Genomic DNA, 14805 nt, shown 5'->3' with positions numbered 1-14805 from the left:
TATTCGAAAATCAATGTACTACACCATATTAATATTCTAAAAAAGAAAACTACATGATCATATCAGTAGACATAGAAAAAGCATTTGACAAAATTCAACAGATTCATAATCAAAAAAACGGTCAAACTAGGAATGCAAGGGCACTTCTACAAAAGAAACCCCTATAATTAACATACTTAATGGTGAAACACTGAATTTTCCTTAAGATCAAAACAAAGATGTACATGTTTACTACTTCTATTCAAGAACATCATATTAGAAGTCTGATCCAGTTCAGTTGGTCAAAAATAAAAGAACTACAATTGTCCTTATTCACAGACAAAATGACTCTCTACATAGAAAATGATAAGAAATGTGCAAAAAAACTCCTAGAACTAATAAATGATTTTCGTGAGACTGCAGGATACAAGATCAGTGCATAAAGCAATCATATTCCTATCTACAGCAATAAACAACTGGAAAAAATACTTTTAAGTACATTTAAAACACCTTCAAGAAAGGAAATATTTAGGTACAAATATAACATGTACAGATCTATACACTGAAAACTACAAAATGCTAATTAAAGATTCAAGGAAGATCTATACAAATGGACAAATTGATACCATGTTCATGTGTTAGAAGACTCAACATAATTACAGCAATTCAACTTAACTTGATCTATAGATTTCTCACAATTATATCTTAATTCTGGCAGGATTTTCTCAGATACAGACAAGCTGAAATTCTATATGATAAAGGAACTAGAATAGCTAAAAACTTTTTAATAATAAAGCTGGAGGAATCAAACTACCCAAATCTAAGATCAATCATAAAGCTATAGTAATTAAGATGCTGATACATTGGTGAATTGATAATAGATCAAGAAAACAAAAATAGTCCAGAAACAGATCCACACAAATATGACCAATTGATTTTTATAAATGTGCAAAAGCAACTCAATGGAAAAAGGAATCTTTTCAACAAATGGTAATATCCCCCTAGATCAATCCAAAGAATTTAAATCTTTAAATCTTAAGTATTTCTCAAAACCATCCATTTTTTTCTCACCACCACCTCCCAGCCTAAGCTATAATCATCTCTCCTTTGTCTGTATACTTAACTGTTCTACCTTAATATACTGTTCTCAATATTCCAAGCCAAATGAGCTTTTCAAAATGCAAACCAAGTCACTCCCTACTGAAATTCTTTAGAACTTCCCATTCCTCTTAAAATAAATATAAAATTATCTCTTTTTTTTAAAGATTTTTTTATCTGACAGAGAGAGCACAAGCAGAGGTAACAGCAGGCAGAGGGAGAGGGAGAAGCAGGCTCTGCCCTCACCAGGAAGTCCGATGTGGGACTCAATTCCAGGACTCTGGGATCATGACCTGAGCCAAAGGTAGCTGCTTAATCAACTGAGCCATTCAGGGATCCCGAAAATCATCTTGATAGGATTCAAAAGGCCATGAATTACCATGTTCCTACTACCTTAACTCTCTAGCCTTATTTTGTACCACTCTCCTTTCACTCCACATTACACACACCATATGCCTTCCTATCAAAGGAACTTTTCACTGATAAACTCTTCCCCCTTCCTAATCTGGATTTCAGTTCAAGCTTTACTTTAAAAAAAAAAAAAAAAAAGGCTCTTCTGACCTAACCAACTAGTTCAAGTCCCTTTAAGGCCTCATACCTCATACCACTGCCTTTATTAGCACTTTCCTTTATTGCCTTTGTCACCATTCAATATTACCTTTGAATGACTGCTTATATTTAAGTGTGATATTTCATGACATAGATACATGAAAGCAGCATATGCAACCATCTGCTCCCAACTGTACCCTCAAGGTACAGAACAGAAACTCAAAATATGTTTGTTAAATGGGCAAATATATTGTTTTATTTATTTCTTACAACTACCCCATTACATATATAATTATTTTCCCTATTTCATAGATGGAAAACTAAGGCATCGAGAGTTTAGTTAATTTGCTCTCAGTCATATAGCTAAGAAGTAAAGAGTTGGATAGCAATTGAAACATGACAATTTTAAAGACCAAGATAATTGTGGGGTTTTTTAAAAATTTTTTTAAACTTTATTTATTTGACAGAGATCACAAGTAGGCAGAGAGGTGAGCAGAGAGAGGGAGGGGGAAGCAGGCTCCCTGCTGAGCAGAGCGCCTGACACGGGGCTCAATCCCAGGACCCTGAGATCACAACCCGAGCAGAAGACAGGGGCTTAACTCACTGAGCCACCCAGGTACCCCAATAATTGTGTTCTATTGCTATCCAAATATAACAAAACCCTAAACCAATCCTTATCTGCATAGGAGTGAATCTTTATAGTAAAAATAATGCTTAGTATTCATTCATTCAACAAATTAAAGTGTCAGTCACTATGCTAAGCAGGTACTAAAGTTACAAGGAAAACAGGACATGGGTTCTTAGCCCTTATGGGAGCATACCTTCATTCCACTATTTACTGAGGACCTACTATATACCACCTACTGTACTAAGTAAGGGGAATACAGAAAGGTGAATAAAGTTTTAAACAATTATACAAAAAAAAATTAATTCCACTTGTGTTAAGTGCTATAAAGGAAAAGTTCAGGTGGCTATAGGAACAAGCCATACAGAGACCTAAACTAGATAAGAGAGGTTTATAGATAATATCAAAAGAGGTTACCTAAATTGATATTCAAGTTGAGACTTAAACTATAACAACAACAATGACAACAGATAAGTATGCATTATCAAATCTGAAAGCAATGTAAACATTATTATTCACAAGAGTTGAAGCAAAGCAATTCAATGGAGAAAGAATTTGGAAATAATGATTCCCAAGAGATGGAAGAATTAGGAGTTGCAAAACCAGGCAGAGATATAATAGGTTAAACCCCAAATCAAATATCTGTAATTATAAACAAACTACAGCCTGCTAGGTAAAATCAACCTACAGTCTCTTTTTGTAGGCCCTTGATCTAAGAATAATTTTTACATTTTTGACATTTTTACAAGGTTGCTAAAAATAAATATAAGCAGAGGACAAGAAGGGGGAGGGAAGGTGTGGAAATAGGAGGAGGAGAAGAGAATTAACATTCTGTATATAGGCTACAAAGACTAAAATATTTACTCTCCAGTCCTTTAAAAAAAGTTTGTTGTCCATGCTCCACATGTTGTAAACAATTAAAACATAATTAAGCCTATCCTAGGGACGCCTGGGTAGCTCAGTCGGTTAAGCGTTTGCCTTCTGCTCAGATCATTATCCCAGGGTCCCGGGATCAAGTCCTGCATCAGGCTGCTTGCTCAGCAGGGAGCCTGCTTCCCTCTTTGTTTGCCTTTCCCTGTGCTTGTATTCTCTGTCTCTCTCTGACAAATATATAAATAAAATCTTAAAAAAATTAAAAAACCTATCCTAACAAATTCATTAAACATGATTCTATTTGAACACTAAACATATTTACTGAATATATAACATATAAATCTTCCCCCAAACTGTAGCTTTTTGGCTCAAAGTTTTCACAAGCATACCAAATTTACTATCAATAAATCAATAACATCACACACATACTTGATCTTACTTAAATGTACTGCCAACACACAAATAAGAAACACTTTCATCAAGAAAATTTTCAAAATATATTAAATTTGGTATGATAAGAATGTGGTTTACTAAAACACAAATGTATTTTTTTAATATTTTAGCTTAAAACACTAATATAAAACATTTATAGTGTGAGAGTCTAAGTCTGTGGATTCAATATTATTTTGAAAAGTGCTCTATACTAACAAGAGAAATTATGTACTTACCAAGATTTTTTTCAATTCTTCAAGTTCTAGTTCTTGGTTATTTTTAAGCTTAGTCATCTCTTCTAAAATAAACAAAAGAATAAAAAGGTATTAAAAATCAGATTAAAAGAATAGGAAAGAAGAGACAAGAAATAAGAATACCATCATTTTAAAGGGAAAAAACCAGAGATGGTTTAATGAAACTAAACCACCATAAAGCATAGAGGACGTCTAAATGGGACTATGCAAAAATGATAAATATTAATAGTAATGTTTCTAGAAAGTGGAATTCACAACCAAAAGAACTCAAGTTCATTAACCAAAATAAGCAATGGAGCTATATAAAATATATTCGGAATGAGGTTACATAGCACGTGGCTTCACCTTTACTGCATCATTGTCTAAGTATCTCACTTTTTCATCTTTGCTCCAAACTAAAAAGGAGAAGTGATCCACATTTCTCAAGCTAATTCTGACCATTGTACTCTGGACCTCAATATTCCTACCTCCTCTGAGATTTTAGTTGCTATGTTACCGATATACATGGACTCTCTTACAGGAAACTTTAAATTCCCTTATAAACATCTATTTGAATACAAAACAATATCTGATTGACCTGTCTGTCCTTTCATACTACTGTCAAATTTCTTACTTTGCTTTGCAGACAAACTTGTTTGTTATGTGTACATTTCTTTTTTAGCTCCACGCAAAACTAATGCCTATCTCATTACATTAATTACACCTCTTGTTACATCAACCAAACTATGATCTCAAAGATCACCAATAACCATTTTGTGGTAAAATTCTCAGTCTTCTTTATTCTGGAGCTTTCTGGCATTTGATGCTATTCAACTACTCTACTTTTCTCCCTTTGATTTTCAAGACTTTGCATTATTTGCATTTCCTGTCCTAACTCTTGTTCCTATTTTCATTGCTGACACCCTTTTTTTCTATCCTAAATAACACTCTACAATGCTTTTCTTTCTATCTTCTATTAATTCAGTATTAGGCTAATTAATTTTAGAACATTTCCAATTCAAACCTCCTGTTTTTTTCTCCTTTCTTAGATTTTTTTTTAACTGCCTACAAAATTCCCAAATGATGTCTAGCTGTCACCTAAAATTTTATTCTATCTGAAACATTGTCCTTCCTTACTCTTAAGGGTTTTTAATAACTGGAGATATAAGAGATTTGCTGAAAGTTTCCCAGACTCTGCACATTAAAAATAAACACAAAATTTATAATAATTGCCTATAGTTTTTAAGAAAAAAATCAACAAGATACAAAATCCCACCACATACTCTCAAAGAAAAACCTGTCACAAGCAAAGCTTTAACCACATTTCATTTTAGGTAAAAAGATTTTATTTTTTCAATCTCAAGGACTGATTAAAGACAGTAGACTGAGGGTGTCTCCACATTCTTTTACCCCCAATCCCTTTATAAAAGACAAAAAATATATATATTTACAACATTAATAAAACCAGGCTACCATGAACAAACCAAAAAGTCAAAGAATTTTGGCAGGGAGAGGGGAGACCAACATTAATTCAAAGAAAGCTATGTGAAACACCTAGACCATACCTCCCACCACATAGTGCACCTCAATTTTAATCAAAGATTTAGGAATTGGAGGCAAAGTGATGCAGCAATGCCCCCAAATAGCTCATGATCTCTAAGCAAGATAGACATTTCCTAAACCCAAAAGATTAGCTACCAAGCCCACCTTTCTTTATAATACATTTTATCGCCCCCCACCCCACCCCATATAATCAGAAAAATCAGATTATAACATATGTGGGTGAAAAAATATTTTCAAATACTTTGATAAGTAAGTAATCAAGAATCAACCAAAGTCGACTAAGAGAACTATAATAAATCCAAGAAGGAATTAATAAAGCAAACAGAAGTAGGTATTTTGCTAAGTATAGTATCCAACAGAGTAAATATCCATGAAATAAGTCACCTAGAGCGCTTAGAAATTCAAAATTTGACAACTAAAACCTTAAAAATAACAAAATAAAGCTGAATTAGCAGGGGGAAGTAAAAAAAAAAAATTGTTCCCCAAAACCCCCCAGAAGAACTAAAAGAGAAAAAAAATTTTGAGAAATTTTAAAATACAAAAGATAGAGCCAAAATTTCTAAAATCCACCTATCAGCACTAACAGAGAGAATAATGACACTAGAAAAGAAAAAATAAGAGAAAAATTTTCAGAACTGAAGACAGACAAAATGTCCTTAGATTCATGAGCTCACCAAATGTACTAGCATAAGTGTGATATGATTCCACTTTTAGAAGATATTCTCTCAAGCCTGTACCACTCAATAGCTTCCAATCTAATTTCTCCAATTCTACCTTTTCCTCACTATAAGCAATCCTCACCCACCAAATTTATCTGCCATACAGAAGTTGCAGTGATCCTTTAAAAACATAAACCAGAACATGTCATCTCAATAGTTCAAATTTTTTAATGGTTTTCCTTCAAAGTTAGCATAAAATCAAAATTCCTTTCCTTACTCCTACCTGATTTTGTCCTTATCAGCTCATACTTATTACCCTTTTCATATCACTTCTTACATTCAGTCACATAGACTTTCATTCAGTCAGTTGAATTAACCAAGCTCCTTCACAACTCAGAGCATTTCTACATGTGTTTCCTTCTGACTGAAAAGCTCTCTCCAACTCATATCCTTTACCTCACCAAATCTCACTTATTTATGAGGTCAGTTAAAAGTTATGCCTTATCACCAAATCTACATTAGGCCCTATTATTTTCTTACATGGTTTTATTTTCATTGTCTTCATAACACTTATCCTCATTTTTAATTAAATATTTGTTATTTTATATGTCTTCCTAAATAAAGCACAGATCTCATCATCAGCACAAAGACCATGTCATTAATGTTCCTACTTAAATATCCAAAGCTAAACAAGGAATAAACATCTAAGTCTAAATCTAATAATCAAATAAGAAGCAATACAAAACACTAGAGAGAGAATCTGTTATATGACAAAGCAAAAGCAAACATGGGTACAGATACAGAAAAATGACCACAGGAGTAAAACCTGTTTAGAGCAACATTAGATTAAACTGAAGAGAGGAGACATATGAAAAAGCAAAGCAAACTATACCAAGTCAAAAACTGAGAATAAATTGACAAAGACTTTGTGTTTACAGTTGGTTTTAATTTGCTTTGCATGCACTACTTCACTCTTTAAATGAGCAATAAAACAACAGGTGATATTTAAAGAGTTCTAACTCAAGTGATAAGATGACTCTTAAATTTAGAACACAGAATTTGTATTTTTAAAGGAACACACTAGCATCAGTGCAGAGAATCAAAAAGAGACAAAACTAGAAACAAAAATACTGATTGTCAAACTAATACAATTAGTATTGGTCAGAGGTGTGTGGTTCAGACCTAATACAAGATATAAGAGGTAGAACAGGCTTTATCTGTGGAGGGAAAAAAGTGGTCTTAGTATGAGTCAATGACTGAGACTGCTGAGGGAATGATGGAGGCTGATGGAGGGCTATTCTAACCAAGATGTAAGCCTAAGAATGTGCCATTGAGGAAGAATGCAAAGCGTAGTAGGGAAATAAAGCAATAAGTATAAGAACTATTGCAGTAAGAAAAAAGTTTATGAAAATAAGGCAAAGCTTCTGTTTGGATCCTACTAAATACAACAAGGGATGAACAAAGATGAAGACAAATGAGGGTGATCTGAAGCATGGTTTGATGATTAATCTGCCAAATACAATTTGCGTTCCATTACATTACTCACGTGCATCCCTCTGGTAGACTAAGAGAATGTGCTGGAATCTTAAAACCAGAAAGGAGAAATAAGGGCTAAAACTGTTCTAGGTCTGTGGAGATGAAGAAAAAGGGAATGATTCAAAAGATAAAGTTACATTAGTTAGATTTTATGAGCTAGATATTAAAAGTTAGAAACAGCAGCACTGGATAACCAATTAGAAATGAAAGATAAGGAAGGAAAAAAGAGAAAAGAATATCATCCAAGATTCTAATTTTGAGAACTATACTTTCAACCAAGCTAATGCTGAGCACTTATGTCACTGTTACGCTGCTCTCCTACACATAATGCTTTCCACGTTCCACCACCATTCTCTACAACTACCCAAAGCCTCTTTATACCTTAAAGACTACTTTTAAAATCTACCTCTTCTATAGTCTTTTCCAGTTTTGCAGACCACACTATACCTTTGGCTTCCTCTTGTCATCAGCATTAACACATCTCCAGCAGTAACAAATCTGTGAGCATTCACTCCAAATACACAAATATGTATGAAACACAAATATATTATTCATAAATCATATAAATTTTAAAATATAAATATGTCTTATGATATTCATTATAAAACATATGAAAAGCATAAAATTTTAAAAGTTACAATATTTCCTTCCCTTATCCTAATACAAGTCTTGCTCATCTCCACATTTTGGAAACACTGTTCTGATGATTTTATGTGTTCAACATTTCTCCCACAATAACAAGAGATTTCTCAAGAGCATGATATTTTATATCTTGTATATGTTCCCACAACACCTAAGATAATGCTAAGAAACACACACAGAACTTCTTCACAGTTCTAGAAGAATTCCTTATCCAAACATCTCAATATATATTGCTCTGTTTTGAGAAAAATCATCTTATGCATCTGTTTATCTGATAATAAGAGCCATTTAATTTCAATATCAGGATGAATTATTATAAATAAATAATCCATTAAAGATATTTTAAGTTATTCCTTAATATACAACATTCAATTGAAGGAAGATTTAAAAGTTAGATGAAAAATACATTTAAAATCTAATATAAAATAATATCAAAGAAATTATTTATCATTGAATAGTACAATTGTGGATGCTCAAAGATTGGCCTCATCTATAGTAGGAAACTAGGCATTGCCGAAGGAAAAGCATAAATAAGTTTCAAAATTTCATCCAAACATCCTACCAATACAAAATTTCTTGCAATTATTTTAATTACACAAGTATCCAAAGCTAATAATAAAGCTGACAGAAAGTTGTGTAGATAATTTAGAAAAACACCTGCTAATTCATGAGTTATTTTAATTTATAAAGGTAATTCTCTTTGGGGTACCTGGCTCAGCCAGTTAAGCATCTAACTCTTGAGCTCGCTCAGGTTATGATCTCAAGGTCATGGGATTAAGGCCCATGTCAGGCTCCATGTTCAGGGGCAGTCTGCTGAAGATTACCTACCTCTCCCTTTGCCTCCCACCCCCTCTTTTGCACATGCTTACTCACTCCCTCTCTCTAAAAATAAAATATAATAAATCTTCTAAAAATGATTTTCACCAAAATTAGAAAATAAAAAAAGAAAAATGTTTTTCTATCTTTGTAATTCTCCACATCCGTACATATCTATAAATATAAAACATAGGAGTTATTAGGATTAGCTAATTAAAGTGTCATAAATTCACAAAATAACTACAGAGCTTCTCTTTTGGCCATGAAATCTGTTAAATATTAACAATACCGTATGACAAAACGGGACAGCATTTTCCTATAAATAGTTCATAATCCAACATGACAAATTAATAAAATTTCAAAATTCAATTAAAATAGAAGACATTTTCCACTAAGAATTATTAAGGCCTCTAAATCCTAAAATAAGAAATACAGACTACAAATATCTTTTAGCCTCCTTACACTAATAGGTATCTATGAACTGCATAATGGAACTTAAGTCTTTCTTAAGGTTTAAATTCTCTGTCTTTGAAAACTCAAATTAAAAATTACAAAATAATCATTACTGATAGATGACAGAGGAGAAACTATATTTTATTCTGAAATAGTTAATGTTTTTATAATTGGCTAATATTATCATGTACACGTTATTCTCTAAATCTTACCCAGTTCACTTGATTTCTTCTGAAGCTCCACAGTAAGTATTCTCAATTGATCATCACGTTTTTCCAATCTTGTAAAATATATTAGTTTAAAATGTAAAACATTCTTTTAATCAGAATTCATCTAGTAACTAAAATTGGTGCAGGTTAAAAATATATCTTGCATATTCACTCATTCAATTATGAAACTTTTTTTTGAGTACCTACCATGCCATATAGCATAACACTTCAAAATTAGGTATTATTAATACACAGCTGTATATTAATTACATCTGCACAAAAGTCTTAAAGCTTTTGGTGACAATTTATCACTTAGCTATTGATGATAATCAAATGAATGTGTCTTAGAACTTTGAAAGAGATTGAATATGTAACTACTATTACATCAAATTCTGCCTTAGGAACAATATAAATGTGAGAATTGTGCAATTCACTTAATTCCTCTGGCTTTCTGCTTCCTTATCTATAAAACTAAGGTAATTGGAACAGATGATACTTAAGATCACTTACAGTTTCAAAATTTTAAAGTTGTTTGGATAGAGCAACCAAGAATATATAAGATGAGCTGAGCTTTTTAGAAGATCTAGCTTTTCTTCCTCCACCATACATAAGCAGTAAAGAAAAAATACTGGTCATGACTTCACAGAAAAGCTTGTTCCTCTCTTTCATCCTACCAGACTTAAATAACCCTAGTGCTAATGGGACTTAGGCCTCACTTAGGCCTCTTAACACAGCTTTATAAATACAAATATAAAAAAGTGATTACAGAAAACAAACTCAGTAAAACAAACTCACACCCTATGAAGTTATTTCTACGAAGCTAATAATAATCCACAGTTTAATTAAATATGTCCTATCACTGCATCAGCACTTAATGAGCTTGCCTATTTGAGTCTGTGACAAAGTATGCATGGAAACTATCCTAGAGAATACATGCTGTCTCTTCCCAGAATACCTGTTTACCTAATACAAACTTTTAAAATGTACTCCCACTTTTTACATTAAAAAAAAAAAAAAAGACATGGGGGTTGCCTGGAGGCTCAATGGGTTAGCATTTGCCTTTAGCTCAGGTCATGGGATGGAGCCCCACTTCAGGCACTCTGCTCTGCAGGGAGTCTGCTTCTCCTTCTCCCTCTCCCTCTGCCCCTTTCCCAACTCATGCTCTATCTCAAATAAATATATAAAATCTTTTTTAAAAGAGAGAGACTTGGTTACAGATGCTATAGGAAGTCAGTTGACAATGAAAATAAATGAATATTACAAATAAGTTGTTTTTATTCAACTAAATAAAAAAATTTTTACCTTTGTTGTTCTGTTGTCAATAATTCTTTCAAGTTGCAGATAGAAGTTTTAAGTTCAGTAACCACAAATGAATGACCAGCTTTAGCTTTATTAAATTCTTCCATTTGAGCTTCTTTTTCAGCAGTGAGCTGATATATTTTTTTTGTTGCTACCTGTAAATCTTCCTCTAAAGCCTTTTGAGTACTCTAAAACAAAAGTACAAAATAGATGTTATAATCCAAGGGCCTTCAGGAAAAAAAAAAAAAAAAACTGAAGTCATCTGTTTCTATGATTTTCTGCCTCTCCCTCCCTCCTTATTCAATTAACTCCCTCCACTACCCCACACTCGCCAATCTGAAATGCCCATTCAATACTCCTATTTCAATACACCATTCTTCCAAAGCCAATCTATAGTCCCAACCTCCCAATGGAGTCTTCCTTGCCTGCAGTGTTCTTTTAATTTTTAGAACTACTATAGCAATTTTTGCCTGAATCACCATTGACATCTAGCATGATCTTGTATTTTAATTATACTTTTGATGTGTTTTTATTCAATGTTTTCAATTAAACTATAAGCAGATTGTAAGCTGGGATTTTATCTTCTCTATTTGAAGTTCTGGGTCCTTGTCCATAGCGTTAGCATTCAATAAATATCTGTTGATTCATACTGTGAGGCTTGTCACACACTAATCGGTTTTTATATCATACCACACTTCTTTGCAAAGACATTTTAATATCTTCTAGTTCTGATGTCAAATGATCCTGCTTCTCATTTGATTCTTTTAAGTTTTCATTCTGTAATTCTAAAAAAGAGAGTTGTGGATTGGTAGTACTTAGTAAAAAATATATAACAAGAAAGAAAATTATTTGTTATAATTTTTTTCCTCCATGAGATACTCTAAAATGAAGTATAATTATGCAAATATAAGTGCACTGATATTGGTCATCATCTACTTTTATGATTTTTCAAGATTATTATATCCCAAGCACTCAATGGTGAATATATGAGGATTTTTGGTCCTACATTTTTTAATAACATTGGAAATAACCTAAATATTCAACAGGAGATAAAATTAAATTATGATGGTACATAAACATAATGGTATACCATGTAGCCACTACAAATGATGACAGACTTTATTAATCACTAATTTGGATGTATATTCACAAAACATTACATAATAAAAAGGGCATGTTTAAGTAGTATCTATATAAATAGTGCATATGAAAGGAAACAATACACACAAAAATATTATAAGTAATTTATCTCCTACCAGTGAAATTATTCCATTATTTTATTTTCATCATTGCCCATCTTGAGTTTCAGATTTTTCTAAAATATTACACTCAGGGGCGCCTGGGTGGTACAGTTGGTTAGGCATCCGACTCTTGATTTCGGCTCAGGTCATGATCTCAGGTTTGTGAGATGAAGCCCGGCACAGCTCTGCTCAGCATAGAGTCTGCTTGAGATTCTTTCTTCTTCTCTGCCTCTCCTGCTCATTTTTTCTCTCTCTCTATCCCTCTCTTTCTCTCAAACAAATAAATCTTTTTTAAAAAATAATTTAAATAAAATATTATATTCATATGCTGAAATATTATTTTTAAAAGCTTTTGACGTTATAGCTAGTGTTTATTAAATACTAAGTGTTAGGTACTAGTCTATGTGCTTTATCTGTATATGTGCATTCACTTTTAAACATCATAAAAACAGCAGGACAAAAAAAGAAGTTCATGTTCCCTTCCCTGGGTTCAAATTATTCTATGTCCTCTTACTAGCTACCTGACCTTGGGCATGATACCTAATGAGTCTGTCTCCACTTTTCTCAACTGAAAAAAGAGAATAATGATAATTATTCATATGTTGAAAGGTTGCTATTAGGTTTAAACAAAATAATGCAACCTAAAATGTTTAACAACAGTGTTTAGTATATAATCAATAATTTTTATAGATTATTATGACAATGGTAATGATGGTGTATACTAGAAACTGGACCTTAAAATTCATGGTATTTACAATTAACTGGGCAAGCAGACAAATAATCAATGATATGTGCAGATGGGCACTCACTCAGAAATTCTGGAAATTAATATAGAGAGGGGGCACCCAAGCCAGAAGACAGAGGTAAGGGGAAACTGACATAGAGAAGGTAAGTTCAAGGAAGGCTTCCACACAGTGTCAGCACAGTTCAAACATTTTGAAAGCCAGTAAGATTTAACAAGAGTAAGTGGGAGCTGGGAGAGAAAAAGTATCACAGGTGAAAGAGCATGTACAAAGACAAAAATTATGGAGACAAGATGACACTTTCTGAGGTCTAAAGGAATTTTATTTCAATAGCATGAAACTTAAAGTATGAGGGAGGAATCAAAGCAGATATGATTGGAAAGATAATAAAGACAAGATCATAACAAGATTTACAGGACTTGTTCAAAGGCATATAGCTCCTAAGTCATAAAGACCATAAAAAATTATGAAGGATGTTAAGCAACAAAATGATGTTTTAGGTTTATATTTTTAAAAGTTCCATTCTGGGGGCGCCTGGGTAGCTCAGTGTGTTAAAGCCTTTGCCTTCAGCTCAGGTCATGATCCTGGGGTCCTGGTATCAAGCCCCACATCGGGCTCTCTGCTCAGCAGCGAGCCTGCCTCCTCCTCTCTCTCTCTGCCTGCCTTTCTGCCTACTTGTGATCTCTATCTGTCAAATAAATAAATAAAATCTTAAAAAAAAATAAAAGTTCTATTCTGAAAATCTGTGTAGAACTGAAAGTGTTAGTGGTCCACCTCTGCCATCAAATGCTCTACCACTGAGCTATAGCCCCAGTGGTCCACCTCTGAAAACAAAATGGGAAAAGGAGATCTGGAGGGAAGAAAATGATAATCAAATCTGTGATGTCCACTATGTCCACTATGATACAGTTCTTATAGTCTGATAATCAATGTCTCCTCTGAGAAATTGTAATTACAAACTAGACCATAGGCATGAACTAGAGCTGAATGTATGCTGTTTCAGTGTTCTAAAAAGCTTCAAACCAAAACTTAATTTGAAGTGCTCCTACGTTTACCCAGGATCCCAGAGCTTCTAAGGCAAATTTTCTCTGTAAAAATGTACTTCCAATCCAAGTCTTAAAGAATTTCCACAGATGAAGTTACATGACCTCACAATCACAAGAGGAAAGAAAGCATCACGAGCAGAATCAGGAGAATAACTAAAAGGCAGACTTGGATCAGCAAAGATTTCAGATATTACAATTACTGGCTATGGATTTAAAAACTGTATTATATCATTCTTTAAAAACTATAAAAAGAAGATATCCATAAACTAAATAAAACTCCTAGAAATGACATATATAAAACTAAAACTGAAAACTTCATTGGTGTAATGGGTAATGTACGTCATTCAAACATTCCTCTAAAAGGAATAAAAATAAAGGATCAAATATTAAGAATATTAACATCATTAAGCTCCTGACAGAATAAGAAATTCTTATTCTTATTCTTATTCTGTCAGGCCAAAAGGGAAAGGGAAAATGTAAATGGGGAGAAGATAAGTACAGAATCAGCTTTTGCCCTGAGGGCATTTGCAGATCCTGGCAAAGCTAAACTTTTGATTTGAAACAGTAAAAAGTTGTTAAGAAAAATAAACATGGGATATCTGGAGGGGGAGGAGTCAAGATGGCGGAGAAGTAGCAAGCTGAGACTGCTTCAGCTAGCCGGAGATCAGCTAGATAGCTTATCTAAAGATTGCAAACACCTGAAAATCCATCGGCAGATCGAAGAGAAGAAGAACAGCAATTCTGGAAACAGAAAAACAACCACTTTCTGAAAGGTAGGACCGGCAGAGAAGTGAATCCAAAGCGACGGG

At 33.2% G+C, this 14805-nt stretch overlaps 1 protein-coding gene across 1 annotated transcript in view; it reads right to left on the bottom strand.

Moving 5' to 3' along the window:
* SYCP1 (synaptonemal complex protein 1) overlaps positions 1–14805 on the bottom strand; it is a 139172-nt gene that overhangs the window by 61004 nt on the left and 63363 nt on the right. The window contains exons 12-15 of the mRNA XM_059374336.1: positions 11657–11751; positions 10970–11154; positions 9671–9738; positions 3793–3854 (exon numbers count right to left, since the gene is read on the bottom strand). Coding sequence (XP_059230319.1) covers positions 3793–3854; positions 9671–9738; positions 10970–11154; positions 11657–11751 — 410 coding nt within the window. The remainder of the gene's footprint in view (positions 1–3792; positions 3855–9670; positions 9739–10969; positions 11155–11656; positions 11752–14805) is intronic.

Source organism: Mustela nigripes, chromosome 14 (genome assembly GCF_022355385.1).
Source record: "Mustela nigripes isolate SB6536 chromosome 14, MUSNIG.SB6536, whole genome shotgun sequence".
Classification (NCBI taxonomy): domain Eukaryota; kingdom Metazoa; phylum Chordata; class Mammalia; order Carnivora; family Mustelidae; genus Mustela; species Mustela nigripes.
This window is presented reverse-complemented; position numbering and strand designations above follow the sequence as displayed.